This window comes from Ambystoma mexicanum, chromosome 13, assembly GCF_040938575.1.
Source record: "Ambystoma mexicanum isolate Mex_15411 chromosome 13, UKY_AmexF1_1, whole genome shotgun sequence".
Lineage (NCBI taxonomy): Eukaryota > Metazoa > Chordata > Amphibia > Caudata > Ambystomatidae > Ambystoma > Ambystoma mexicanum.
In genome coordinates, this window is record NC_090938.1 from 591,014,391 (window position 1) to 591,029,762 (window position 15,372).

The 15,372-nt window shown below is 44.7% G+C and overlaps 1 protein-coding gene across 1 annotated transcript in view; it reads right to left on the bottom strand.

Moving 5' to 3' along the window:
* Window positions 1–15,372, bottom strand: part of RAMP2 (receptor activity modifying protein 2) — a 174,714-nt gene that overhangs the window by 72,268 nt on the left and 87,074 nt on the right. Inside the window, exon 2 of the mRNA XM_069634416.1 lies at window positions 6,561–6,695. Within this exon, the coding sequence (XP_069490517.1) occupies window positions 6,561–6,695 (135 nt within the window). The remainder of the gene's footprint in view (window positions 1–6,560; window positions 6,696–15,372) is intronic.

The following is a 15,372-nucleotide window of genomic DNA, read 5'->3' on the forward strand; positions in this document are numbered from 1 at the left end:
ATCGCATTCCCGTTCTTCCCTCGTTGCACATTTTGGTGGCTGGTAGGCCTGGATGGCATTTTACCCCCACTATTGGACACTACATTACCACTTGGTCCCCACATTTCTCCGCAGCCACCTACCGTGCGGCGGGGATGTGTTCGGCATGCCTTGCACTTATCTGATTTATAGCATTGTTGGAATGACGTTGGCACTTTGTGGGGAATTATGTCATTTAGATCTATAGGCGGTCTGTACACCTTCTATTATATTTTGTTTGGTGGATGACAGTTACTGTGTTTTTAAGAATCTAATAGTTATATTATGCATTGGGCTGTTATATGCATGGTATTTCCTTGGAATTTGTCATCTGTTATTCTTTGATAATCACTATTTAGGGTCACAAGACAATCCTGTGCATTAGCAGTTCAGAGGGCAGCTTTCATGCGTTAGCATGATTTTACATTAGCACTTTACAGCCACACGAGATTGATGATTTATTGTTTTACAGCTACTTGATATCTATTGCAGGCACTTGCACTTTATTGTATATGTATTTTAGCTTGACATTGTTCAACGTTCTTAATTAAATTAACGTTATATTAATCTTGCATTTCCACTTTACAAGAGTATGATGCTTTTCATCCATGCGTTTGAAGTTCTCATAGCAAATTGCTGCTCGCATTTACACTTTATGAGATTTTACCATCAATTATATAATTCTATATTTATATTTGTATTTATAGTGGCGAGTTCCTCCATTGAATGTATGTATGGAATATTATGGGCAATGTGTTTTATCATCTTCTTTTTGCATACCATTTATATTGCAGTTGTACATTATTATATCACTTTGCCATGCACAACCTGCATTTATTTCCATCCCAAGATGTCTGCCTGCTTTGCACGTCTTTTCTTCCACATCTACATGCATTTGCCAACAGAGAGAAAGGACTCTTGTTGTATTTTTAAGCCAATTTGTGTTGTGCTACCTTCGTGTGAAGAAGCGCTCTGTGTCATTCGATGCAGAGTCATTGTATTTTTTACAGTATTTCCTGACCCTGGTGTGCGGTCCTCACTGCCCCCGGCAGCATTTTTTTCCGATATATATATTCACTGAAAAAACTTTGTTAAAGGGACGATATGGTTAAGTTGCACTAATAAAAACCTATGAAATTCAATGAAAACACTTTGTTAAAGGGAAAGAAGGGGGGTCTGGGAAACTCTCTACCAGCACGAACACAGCCCATTGACTTGTTCTTGGGTGAATGGCCCCTGGGAGAGTCTCAACCAAGTCTTTAGCTCACTGTTCGTTTCACAGAGAAGAAATTTCCCCGCATATCAGTCTTTGTCCTGCCCAGAGGCAGTCCAGCACCGAAATGCTAGGCAATTCTCCTCTGAACAAGAGTACCACAGCAACCCCATACACGTGTTTCAGCCTTGTTGGGCATCATCAGTGAGGTGAAGCTGCGCCTCTCTAAGAACAGTGAGCAAGGGGTCCACGTCTGGATCGCCCTGGTAACTTAGGGTTAGACCCAAAGTTAATTTATGCAAAAGAAGGGGGGTCTGGGAAACTCTCTACCAGCACGAACACAGCCCATTGACTTGTTCTTGGGTGAATGGCCCCTGGGAGAGTCTCAACCAAGTCTTTAGCTCACTGTTCTTTTCACAGAGAAGAAATTTCCCCACATATCAGTCTTTGTCCTGCCCAGAGGCAGTCCAGCACCGAAATGCTAGGCAATTCTCCTCTGAACAAGAGTACCACAGCAACCCCATACACGTGTTTCAGCCTTGTTGGGCACCATCAGTGAGGTGAAGCTGCGCCTCTCTAAGAACAGTGAGCAAGGGGTCCACGTCTGGATCGCCCTGGTAACTTAGGGTTAGACCCAAAGTTAATTTATGCAAAAGAAGGGGGGTCTGGGAAACTCTCTACCAGCACGAACACAGCCCATTGACTTGTTCTTGGGTGAATGGCCCCGGGAGAGTCTCAACCAAGCCTTTAGCTCACTGTTCTTTTCACAGAGAAGAAATTTCCCCACATATCAGTCTTTGTTCTGCCCAGAGGCAGTCCAGCACCGAAATGCTAGGCAATTCTCCTCTGAACAAGAGTACCACAGCAACCCCATACACGTGTTTCAGCCTTGTTGGGCATCATCAGTGAGGTGAGGCTGCGCCTCTCTAAGAACAGTGAGCAAGGGGTCCACGTCTGGATCGCCCTGGTAACTTAGGGTTAGACCCAAAGTTAATTTATGCAAAAGAAGGGGGGTCTGGGAAACTCTCTACCAGCACGAACACAGCCCATTGACTTGTTCTTGGGTGAATGGCCCCTGGGAGAGTCTCAACCAAGTCTTTAGCTCACTGTTCTTTTCACAGAGAAGACATTTCCCCGCATATCAGTCTTTGTCCTGCCCAGAGGCAGTCCAGCACCGAAATGCTAGGCAATTATCCTCTGAACAAGAGTACCACAGCAACCCCATACACGTGTTTCAGCCTTGTTGGGCATCATTGGTGAGGTGCCGCTGCGCCTCTCTAAGAACAGTGAGCAAGGGGTCCACGTCTGGATCGCCCTGGTAACTTAGGGTTAGACCCAAAGTTAATTTATGCAAAAGAAGGGGGGTCTGGGAAACTCTCTACCAGCACAAACACAGCCCATTGACTTGTTCTTGGGTGAATGGCCCCTGGGAGAGTCTCAACCAAGTCTTTAGCTCACTGTTCTTTTCACAGAGAAGAAATTTCCCCGCATATCAGTCTTTGTCCTGCCTAGAGGCAGTCCAGCACCGAAATGCTAGGCAATTCTCCTCTGAACAAGAGTATCACAGCAACCCCATACACGTGTTTCAGCCTTGTTGGGCATCATCAGTGAGGTGAAGCTGCGCCTCTCTAAGAACAGTGAGCAAGGGGTCCACGTCTGGATCGCCCTGGTAACTTAGGGTTAGACCCAAAGTTAATTTATGCAAAAGAAGGGGGGTCTGGGAAACTCTCTACCAGCACGAACACAGCCCATTGACTTGTTCTTGGGTGAATGGCCCCTGGGAGAGTCTCAACCAAGTCTTTAGCTCACTGTTCGTTTCACAGAGAAGAAATTTCCCCGCATATCAGTCTTTGTCCTGCCCAGATGCAGTCCAGCACCGAAATGCTAGGCAATTCTCCTCTGAACAAGAGTACCACAGCAACCCCATACACGTGTTTCAGCCTTGTTGGGCATCATCAGAGAGGTGAAGCTGCGCCTCTCTAAGAACAGTGAGCAAGGGGTCCACGTCTGGATCGCCCTGGTAACTTAGGGTTAGACCCAAAGTTAATTTATGGGACATCATGGTTAGAAGTAAAATCAAAAAACCTCAGAAATTCGCCAGTTATGGTAAGCTAAGCAACCATAACTCGTGCCACCACCATGCACTGATAAGACTAACACCCAGGACATCCAAGATCACTGATGACAGCACATATCTGATCCACTTGTTTTTGTTCACTGACATATCTAGGCCAGGTGGTTTTGTTCACTGACAGTCAAAATATTAAACTTCAAAAGGTGCTATATATCTAAACGTTAACATGGTTGTATGTTCTTAAAGTACTTTCCTTAGGGTTTGGTCTCAGCTCATGATGCACACACATGGGGAAATAAGCAGGGCTCAAACACACAATTCATTTGTATACAAGAAGATAAACTTTAATGTTATTAACATTTTCTGAAGATGCTGTTTCTTTCTTCCTTACTGTAGTTTCCCTGCATTGGCCTTTGATTTATATGCATTGTGGGTCTGCATATGTATTGTTTGTACTTGCACAAGTGTGAAGTAAGTCTTGAATTGTTAGCTAGTTATTACATGTTTAACATTACTCAAAACTCTGATAAGGTAGCATTCATTATTGTACTATCCAAAATTATAAGATTATAAATATTGTACTTCTATGGTGAATGCTGCAGCCATTGCCTATGTTTATGTATGATTTGGTTCCTGTATTAACAACAACACTCCGATACAATGTTGTTTAGATGAGTGCATTATTTAATAGATTAAGTAGTTCATGATAGTTCTCCCCATCACCCCTGACATCTTGTTACGAACATTATAAACACAACCCATTGTAGGGAATTTTCATCAAAATTAATTTCACTTGTAATGTCATCAGTGATGTCATCAATGACATTTGTGATGTCATCTTTGATGTCCAACTTAACCATAACATCCCTTTAACAAAGTTTTTTCAGTGAATTTCATGGGTTTTTACCAGTGCATGCTATTTTCCTACAATTTACTAATATCATACTTACCCCAATATAGCAGCATTTGTGTCCAGTTTACAACGTTTCACCTTATAACTCTGCCATTTCCCACCTTCTAGCATCATTTTTAACACTTCTGTACACTTTATGCAAACCTTTTCCACTGTTTTTGCCTCCGTCGACGTCCACAAACATGTGATGACATCTCAAACCTTCTGAACAGTGCCACGTGACCATGCGCTCGCGCGTGGCATGATGATGTGTCCGCATACGCGTCTGCACTTCGTGAATGGGTCTGTGCTTCGAGGTCAGTTCAGAACTGTATTTTCTACTGATCTAGGAGCTCAAAATGTACCCTTGCACATCTGACGTCATTGAAGACTTTCGGACAGCGTCATGTGACCACACGTTCGCCCGGGCCATGATGATGTGTCCGCGAGTGTGCCCGCACTTCGCAAACGGTTCTGGGCTTCATGAACAGTTTGGAACTGCATTTTCTGCTGATCTAGGAACTTTTTGCACAGGTCCTACACCTATTCTTACTCATTATGCATTAACAATCTAGCACACAGCACATGCTTGGAAGAATATTAGGAAAACTGCTATTTATCTTAAAAATGGCATGAGCTAGTGCCATCCCTCCTCCCCACCAACAGCTGGAGGACCCCATTTTGCAAACTTTTGTGCAGATTCGAGAAACGGCACCAGATTTATAAGCCGTTCAAATATTTTGGGAACCCCCCCTCGAATTTTGTTCCCTTTTGGCGAAACAGCACCAAACTTTGTTGAACTATTCAAGGTCACGTTTAGAATAATATCACATCATTTCATACAGTTTCATTGAGTGACACCAAAGTTGTACGCCATCCAAAAACAACTTTTCACCAACCCAAAATACAAAAATATGTATGGATTCCCCCGAACATCTGAGATGTTTGCAAACATTACATTGCTGACTGGTCGCAGACTGGTCGCGGACATCGGAGACTGTCTGCGAATCCAACATGGTGGGCGTTTCCAAAAAATATGACACACCTCTTGCTTTTCACCATCCAATCAATGGGCACGTCCAATGTCCATGGACATCAGGCCGACCTCAGGGCCAATTGGAGGCCCGTCCGCGGACCAAAGAAGGAAGTGAGTATGCAGACCGAACCCATATATCACTCATTTATTTGTACCTACTTTTTTGGCTGCTTTAAAAAAACTACTGGACGGATTTACACCAAATTCAAAAAAGCATGCTTTTGGGACTAAGGAACTGCTCCTGGCGCAAATTTAGTGAAAATACGTCCAGTAGTTTGGGCTGTAGGCGTGAACAAAATCTGTTTTCCATTGCGTCTATGGGAAAAAACACCCCTTTTGGGACCCTCCTCTAACCTTGCCCAACCCTTTACGAAAACTCACCAAACTTCATATAATCAATCTGACGTGGCCATATACTTTTTTGCAAAGTTTTGTGAGGATTCGTCCAGAAAGGGCAAAGTTAGAAGCTGCCCAAAAAGTGCTCTTCCTGCGGGTTGAGCAATTTAAACATAACTGCATGGCCGCTGCGACAGTCCATATTTCTGTTTCTTGCACCTTTTTCATGCCTCTGTATATCTTTATCTCCGTCTCTCTCTCTGTTGCTGTCTCTGTCTGCCTGGCTCTGTGTCTCTCCCTTTGCCTCTACTGTCTATGTGTATGCCTCTCACAGTCCCCGCCTCTCTGTTTTTTGCACCGGTTACATGCTCTGTATTTCTTTGTCTCAGAGTCTATTTCTGTCACTGCCTTTCTCTGTCTTTGTCACTCTGTCTCTATTCCTTTGTCTCTCTCTTTGTTTGCATCTCTATCTGTGCTCCCTCTTGTTCTGTCCTTCCCCTCTCCATCTGGAGTCAAGCTGTCAGTGGTGTGCCTAACAGTCTCTGTGTGTGTTGGGTAGGTGTAGGTCGGTCTGTCTCTCCCTACCCTTCTTTCTCCCTCTCTCCCTGTCTCCCCTTTTCCAGGTCTCCCTCTCTCTTCCCCTTGAAGCATGTTGTTGGTAGTGTGCAAGGCCTTCCGTCCTCCTCTCTATTCCTCCCACATTGCTTCTTGCAGATAAATGCTATTTCGTTCATTAACCCACCCGCCCATCTCGCTTTTCCTCTCGAGCCTGTAAACTGATGAAGGTCTCTCTCTGTCTCTAACTCTGTAACTCTCTCTCTCCCTGTCTCAGCCCAGCTATGAGCTGAAGTGTGTTAGTGCTGGCACGCGCAGAGACGTCTTCCTTGGACATCATTAGTCGATGGATGGTCAGAATGATGAGTGCACAAATCAAGTGAATGAGAACATGGAAACTGAAAGGGTTCATTGGTGTCTGTTGTTTGGTGCTTACGGATAGGTTGGTGATGCTGATGGTTGGTCTGGTTGCAGAGGAGATGTGGTGTTGCTTCGGTGCTGTTGGCAATGGTGCTGTTGGCAATGGTGGCTTGTGTCGCTCTCACAAGGTGCAGATCTTGCTTGAGAAATGCTGGAAGGAAAGAAAAATCAGTCAATAATTGTATCATTGACGTTTATATTTAATTTCTAAAGAAACCTTTAATACGCTACCTTCCTGCCCATTTCCTAAAGCCCCCACAGTGATGTCACATCCCAAGTCTCATTTCACATTGGTAAAGTTGGTAAAACTTAAACTGAAATGTGCAACATTAGAAACCAAACAACTACATGCTATTTAAGTTCAAAAGTGAGTTAAAGTAGAGCGCTTACGCAAACCATCTTTCAGCAGCTAAATTGTTTCGTCGAATAAATCACAAAAGGCATTTAAAACTCGGCTTGGCTTCTGATTGCCTTTTAAAATAAGCTTTGTTTGTAGCTGTGACCCATCCCCATACATATATCAACACTCTTATGTGGCAGCGCATGCTGTGAGGCCCGTGGAGTAACTTTGATTAAAATGTGGGGTGTACATGACATCTAAAGGAAAGGGGCCCCTGCCAAATGAGGGGGACAAAATGGTGTGTCACGAAAGTTGGGGGAGGCAAACACCCTTGCCCCCCCTCATATTAGGCCCATGTGTGAGGCTGCCCAGTACCAACTCAGAAGCCACTGTGGAAACAAATGGTACAATTGATGTGACTGTTTTCTCCACTTGTGCATGCAATTCTCACAAGCAAGTGGAAAAACACGAGTAGTGTACCCACAGTTACTTGCGTGCATCACCCCACCTGTTAACCCGGGTAGGTGTTTTTCTGTGTGGGTTGCTCTCTCCATCACCCCCTACATTTAGAGTGGTACAGTGGTAGGGACACGTTGTTTGCTACCTACTGCCTTCGGGGTCTCTTGGGTAGGAGTTGTCTCCTGACCTACCTGCTTCGTTTTCAGGCTGCATTAATTATAGCCCCAGTCAATTACTGCCGTCCTAGGCTTGAGGATGTTGCAAGCTCCAGTCAGATCCTCAGGGTCAAAGCTTCTCTTTAGGGCTGGAGGCTCTACAGCAGCTCCCAAACTCTGTGATCGTGCCTCAGCAGGTGACTCCTTCGGTTTCTCACTTCCACATCCTCTGGCTACGATCAGCTTCTGGGTGAAAGCTGTGAGCAGCCTCTCTACTGTAGTCTGTCCTGCAAGCTTGAACTTCCCCACAATGTGGCCTATTTGTCTTTGCCACTTCCGGTTTCTCAGCTCTCTCACAGTGTGGGTTGCTTGGCCTGTCCACCTTCTGTTCTCGCCTTCTGGTTCTTTCACTCATATTACACCAACTCTCTGGAACACCGTCCTAAATCGACCCTTTGCCTGGTGTTTTGTTTCTCTGTTTATGTGTTGGCTTCGGCTCTAATTGTTCCAATTAGTACTTGGATTGCTGGATCTGTGTCACCATCACCAGCGTCACCACTAACTTGGGCTTATGTGATTGGTGCATGCCGAATTGTGTTCAAGTATTGGGGTTTCTCTGCTTGATAAAGTCGACTGTGCATCAGAGGTGTAGCCAGGATTGTCTTACAAGTGGGGCCTGAATCCAATGTAGTTGTGCCCATCACATTAACATCTGTAAATTCCCACACAGCGCTGATGAGTGGCCATTTATAGATTTTGGGTGGGCCTTGCCCACTAAGGCCCTACATTGTCTAGACCTCTGTTGTTTATTATTAGCCTCTGTGTTTCCGACGGCCCAACTTACCCATACTCAATTTTGGACTCAGGCACCAGCATTACGGAGGCCAAGGTGGCCCCGCTCATTGACTGTCAGTCTGTACGTTTGCTTGCTCGTTAGCAGCATATTTTCTATCGACCAGAAGTCAAAGACCCCTGTAACCTGAGCAGGCGTATGACCCTCTTTACCCCTTTCCCTCCTAGCCTTGAAGAACATATAAATGGGGTGTATGAAGTGGAGTACGTAGGAAGTGCTTTGAATGCTACTCAAAAGAGATATAAGTGAATTTGAAATGTGCACTGCTAGGAACGGGTAAAGGATATATAGAGCGGCCCCCAGCAGAGGCACTGAGGAAAGTCGGCCCACAATGGACATAAAAGGGACATTGGACAGTTGAAAATGATGCTTTTTCTTAGACAGAAAAGTAGGTGGGTAGAGAGGTTGACCACGCCTGAGCACCTCTTCTGTGGCCAGTTGGCACACAGTTCTCACCAGGGGTGTTGCTAGGTCTGGAAAAGATCAGGGGCTAAGCTAATATTGGGACAGGTGGGACTCGGGGATAGCTAGCATTTTGGTTGTAGCACCTGAGCTTCTCTCCGGGGCTACAACCAAAAGACCAGGGGTTATAGCCCCCTAAACCCCCTCTAGCAACACCTCTGGTTCTCACTAAGCCTTGCAAACAGATGGTTGTGTTTAACAGTTTTTGGTGCAACTGCCGCTTTAAATGGAGTTTCTAACAGTGTGGTATTCCCAGTAACAGTCTGCAGGGTCAACGTGATCCAGCAATTAGGTTTTTCCAAGTGATGCTGATTTCTAATGTGTTCATGAGGAGGGCTAACGTTTTGGCATGTTTCCCTTGACATCTTTCCTTATTGGACTTCAATGGGGATCTCCTTGGTCTTAAATCATGGCAGTATATTCAAGATAAAACATCAGTTCCTCCCTTCATCGCACATCAAACACACACTTCGATTCCATTGCAATGAAATGGATTACTGCGGTTTTACAACACGTGGCATCCTTTCTTTTATAACGATCACTCAGACCATAACAAAGACAGCCAACAATAAAAACTTCTGGTCCCTTAAAATAGCTGGTACATAAAACACTGTTCTCTTATTTTCGATGCCTAAGACTATTACTTCTTTTTAGTATATTTTAAAAAAATATATTTTATTGTTAAGTGAGGTATAATTTTTGGGCATGCACGGTTTAATAATTTGGCCAGGAAAATCATACAGTTCAAAACACAAAAGATACATATAGTTAATAATAATAACTAAACAAAGAAATGTCTTTCCTCCCTAAGTAAAACAATTGAAGATTATACAGATCATTGTTGCTCTACACACGGACCTTTGCCTACATCACTCGCCTGCTGTTACACTGTAGGCACACTGTAGTATGGGCCTAGGATGCTACATTCCTAACCTGTACTGTGACGCTTGTCTGAAGAATGCACAGCCCATTCTAGAGCTTGCTAGCCACCTAATGTGACTTGGCAGCCTCATGCTGTCCTTGTAATCTAACCTGCCTACCACTACTGGACTTGTCCTATCCAGACCTGTGCTGTATTTTGTAATGTTCACCTGTCTGTAACTATCAGGATTGACCTCAGCCGTCTGACGCACTTTGTAATTCTTACCTGCATGCAACTACCACAATTGACCTCAGCCCTCTGCTGCACCTTGTAATTCTTACCTGCCTGCAACTACTATTACTGAACTTTGCACTTACTGTAACTTGCATCCAGATTACTTTGGGCTTTGTGCGCTGTTATAAATGTAAAAATAAATACAGGCCACCGGAGGAAAAGTCGAAGGGTGGGGAACACCACTATGCATAGAGTTTATTATGTTGCGCTATTTCATATTTATATAGCACCTCATTGCTATTGATAGGGCTATGAAGGGCTGGCTTTGGGGTGGTTGGCTTTCGGCAGCTCGTATCTTGAACACACAAAAAACTTAATAGAGCAATTACATTGCAGCAGACGATACCATTTATAATTACAGGTGAATGATCAATTGTTAGCAGAGAAGAATAGTGTAGAGTTCTGTTATTAGCCGTGATATGCAGAGTGTTCAGGCATAGCGTACATTGCTCTGTCTGTGACCATGTGACAGCTGGACTGGATTGTTCATGGGTCTCAGCACTAAAGGGGAAGCAGGAGGTGATAACAGGACAGCCTAGCAATCCTAAGGGAAACTGCCTACAGTTGAGGGCTCTGCAACACTTCACATGCAATCATATGCTCAATAGATGATGCACAATCAAATTCACATGGCATACAGTTTTGCAAACATTTCAAAGATACATTGCAATGCATGTCTACCTGGCGGGCTAATGCCCAGTCCCACAGTACTATGGAAACCACTAGATAACAACAAGAGACATGAACACAATTTGACAAGTTGTAGATATTGTATCATAGACCAAAGGATGGGGAAACATTTTTGAGCACAAAAAACACCTGAGAACAATCATGTAGAATAGACAACTGTGTCTGGAGGCATATACAAACGCTGGGAGACATCCCTTGGGTGGTAGCGGTGCACAGTACAAATCAACATAACATAACAGGGCTCGAAGTTTCGATTGGATAAACAGGAGCTGTAAACAGCTCCTGGGTATCCAGCAGTAACCAGTCACCAGACGCTACCACTTGGGAACGAGGCGCTAGTACATTGCGTTAACAAAATCTAACTTCCACATAAAATGCAAACATGTAATTGTATCCCTTATTTATGACCCCATATGCCTTAAATGTCATATATATGTTTATTTATAAATTGTCCCAAATGCACAGTTAAATTCACAGAGTTGTATTTGGTTGGCATCATTTGGCCTGGGGAGCCAAAGTAGCTCCTGGTAACTGTTGCCTTTAGCTAAACAGGCTCTTTTAGGCAATAAGCAGGAGTTAAATAGCTGCCAGCTGCCCTGAATTTCGAACCCTGTGTTTAGCATTACAATGTAATTATGCTTTTAAGTGCATTTATTGTTTCTATGCTGCTTGAACAGTCCAGTATCACACGTGGTTAGTAACCGGTGCTATGCAGCCTGACACAAGTAATCCACGGCTAAACATTGACAACTATTTTTGTTATTTGTTATGTTATGTTGCTCTGCTTTTGTACTGCACAGAATCACCACTGTAGTAGTTTCAAAGTACCGAATCCATGTCCAATATTCATTGTGCCACTACATGGGGTCACCAGACCATAGTCTGCTGGTAAGAATAGCATGAGCATGGATGAAGGAAGATATAGGGAAAACGGGAAAAGAGTTTGCAGTCAACGGGAAGGAGATAAACACGTCGAGATTCTACTGTTAGTATGGATGCGTGTGTGCCCATTAAGTGTTGACTATTTTTTAGAGAGAGAGGCAGCACCGAAGAGTACGTGTTGAGCCAATATAGGCAGTGGGATTCCACTGCAGTTAAGGAGTATTAGAAGATACAGATCTGATAGTATCTGCATGCAGGGCTCAAGCGCATGCTTGGGCAATCATGGTAGATATGTTGGCTTAAAATACCTGCTGTGCATATTTATGGTACTGCAGGTAAACACCTGGATGATAATTCATGCAGTGCCAAGCCAACTCAGAAGGTAGCCTAATCCAAGAGTAGGACGGGGTGAGAGGTGAAGGTTTTTAGAAACCATATTCCATTTTAACATGACATTTTCCTTTCATGGACAGAGTTCCTGTGCTTAGGCTTCCACATGTGAAGCATTTCCTCCTTGGCTTGGCAGGTAAGAGCCTGGTGTAGCCTCCTCTGACAGTGGTGTGGCTTTTTATTAGGTGCATACATCAACAGCTGGTTGATTTATGTAGTAAGGGATAGCCGAAGTAAGAGATATAAGGATACCAAATTGCGATCCATAAAGTATTATGGCTAATAAAATAACTCTACACTATTCTTCTCTGCTAACAATTGATCATTCACCTGTAATTATAAATTGCATAGCCCGATGCAACCACATGCCACTCCATAAAGTACAAATGTGTACAACCCCCTAGTTAAGAGGAACAAAAGACTAGCCTTTCAACCAATCTCTCCAAACAAATGATTGGGATTGGCGACTGTGTCTCTATGCAACAAGTGTGGCTTATGAGTGCCTGCCCCCCTCTCCTCCCAAAGGGGTGGGGTGAAAGATATTCCCTGAGCTCTCAGTGATTGAAGGGGTTGCACAGCTTACACTTACTGACCTCTAACTCTAGAAATTAGGCATATGGACATACACTAGCACAAGGGAGTGCGCAGGAGACACAAACACCAGAGGAGCGGTTCACAGTTCTATTGAGAAGCAGGGAGGTTGGGGAGTGCCTGCCAGATTGGGTGGAACTACAAGGGGGATGATATTCTAAGATCACAGGCAGTTTCAGGCTGGCCCAATGCAGTGGGTCCCTTGCTCTAGATTCACTGATGTTCTTGAGTCCCAAAAGGGCAGACCCTAGTCTACAAAGCAAAGTTCATCTCTGTTCCGGGACCTCGGGGAGTAACTAAATGGGGCGTGTTAGCCTGTTCTACGAGGCATGGTGTCTACATGCCCAGGCTCACATTGGGACCCTCGCATTGTGGAAGGCCTAAAAGCCTGACCACTGCGGAGCCAATAACAGATCCTAGTGTCCATAAACATTTAGCACAAAGGGACATACATGCCTTACTAGCCTGAGGCTACAGCTGCAGTGATTTGATGCAGTACAAACATTTTGGGATATCAAGAGGGAAAAACAAACTGCAAATTGTGCCCATTTTTAAGGTAGTCGCAAGCACAGTAAATTCACATTTCTGACATGGAGGCCCTCCATTATATATATTTTTAATTAAAAGTGTTCCCAGGGTTACAAGCTGCACAGATCGGAATTTATCTTGCAACTGAGTGTGTTTCGGAGCTCATTTACTTCTGGTTCACAACCATTCTCTCCACTTTGACTGATCGGCCAGCTGAGGGGGCCCTCCGTGCTGACCTTGGGGTGCACTCGAGTTCAAGTTACTGCCTTGCAACCTGAAAGATTCCTTCCCTGTCTCTCAGTCGTGTGAGGTTGGCTTGTGGTGGCATGAAGTGCTGTACACGCAAGAACGTGTCAAACCTTTTCAGACAACGCACAGTAACATAACATAGTATCCCAGTCTTTCACTGCATACAGAAAGACAGACATGTGGCCTATTCCTTCCTACCGTCTCTGTTTATCACACATCCACCTCCGCCTTTCACATAGTCCAATGAACTCATCCTGCATAGTGAGCCCAGGCTATATTTTCTCACTGTAGAGTGCTATACATTATGCTACTCCCACGTAAGGCACCAGCCTGTCTCACCATGAACTAAAATAAACTCCAGCGTGACATGACATGGAACCAATGCTTAATAATACACTTTTTAAGACCAAGGTGCCAGGTTTATGCATTTTTATCCTAGTAGCTTGAACACCCCATGCCTTTACTTTTTGTTACTAATAGCATTCACCTTTATGCACAGTCCATCCTTGTCTACGCCACTCTTGGCTCAACCATGGCAGCCACAGAATTAACACTCTGGAGATTGACCTGGGGTACAACGCATAGAGATGCCTGTGTAAATAAAGTATCAAACGTGCAGGTTTGCTCAAGCGCACGCTCGAGTCCCTTAGTACCAACTTACAATGCTCGAAATCGACCACTGACAAGCATCCATGCTATCACAAAACATTGTTCCCCTGCTGCGACCCTTCCTCTGATCTCTGTCCCGTTATCTTTCCCCCTCGCTCATTGTCTCTCGGATCCCCCTGGCAGGGGCACAGTACACCACTCCACAGACAAGCCTGGGTGCTCTGATACTACTACAGTGGTGATTTGGTGCAGCATAAAAGCATATCAACATAACATTACTTTATCACAAATATTCCGGTATCTCGGTTTGCACACTTTTACATGCTTACTTTTAAGCAATTAACATTAAGGATTACGGCAAGGTTCTAATTTATTTTTGTTCCATGTTGGTTTTAGTCACTTTGGGGCAGAAAAGAAATAACAGAAATATTGTCTCTACTTGTGTGTTTATGTGTTTGCCTGCGGGGGTTGGGGAGGAAATGGCACAGGGTGTTGCCATCCCACTGGTTGCTGCCTTAACTTTCATTTCTTCATTGAGGCGCTGCCGGATCACCCCACCCACCTCAGCTGCATTTTATTTATTTATTTATTTTTCATGTATTACACGCCCAGACCCTTAGGTATCACCGCGAAGTTACAGATTCTTGTACACGATAACAATAAAGAGCAAACACAAGGGTACAAAGGCGCATATAACAGAGTACATTGGTGAAGTGATAGGTCGGATGGGGTTATGCTGAGTAACACATTGCTTATAATTACTGAGCACTCCCCCGTCAGGGCCAGACCGGCGGGGGGGGGAAAGGGCGCAGGGTGTTGGCGTCCCACTGGGGGTGTAGAAGCCGGCTCACAAGACCCATTTCCGCATCAGCAACACAGAGGCACCAGTACCGGAACTCGTGGCAGCGTACCCGGCTCATTAGCCCAACATGCAAGCCTGCGCTGCAATGCTGTAACGCGGTCACAAGGCGATAAGGTGACACCGGGAGTCGGGTTCTGGTGCTGGGAGTGGTATTGTTTTTTGAACAGCATTGATAAGACTGCAGCAAGGCAGACGGAGTAATATTGCCCTGTTGTTGAGTCAAGAAACATGCTCTGCTAGCAACGGGTAATTACTGACACTAACTGATATTAACTGCAAAGACCTGCCCGCCTGATTACTGGATTACTGGATTACTGGATTACTGGATTACTGAAAACATTTGCTTTGGGAATAATGCTGCATGAGCATCTCCTGGGAGGTTGCTGCACGGGTGTAGCAAGGCGTACAGGGAGCACAGAGCGTGCAGCTGCCTCAATCTGAAGAATTGGGGGATGGTTTAGTTGATCAGCCACACGTACAACTGTCGGGTAAAGTGGGGGGAGACTGACTCTGACAGCCCCTTAAACTGTCTGGCGTGCCTCACCCTGAGTGCAGGGGTTGGCGCCCCATCAGCTCCAACTGGCCAACTACAGGGCAGACCA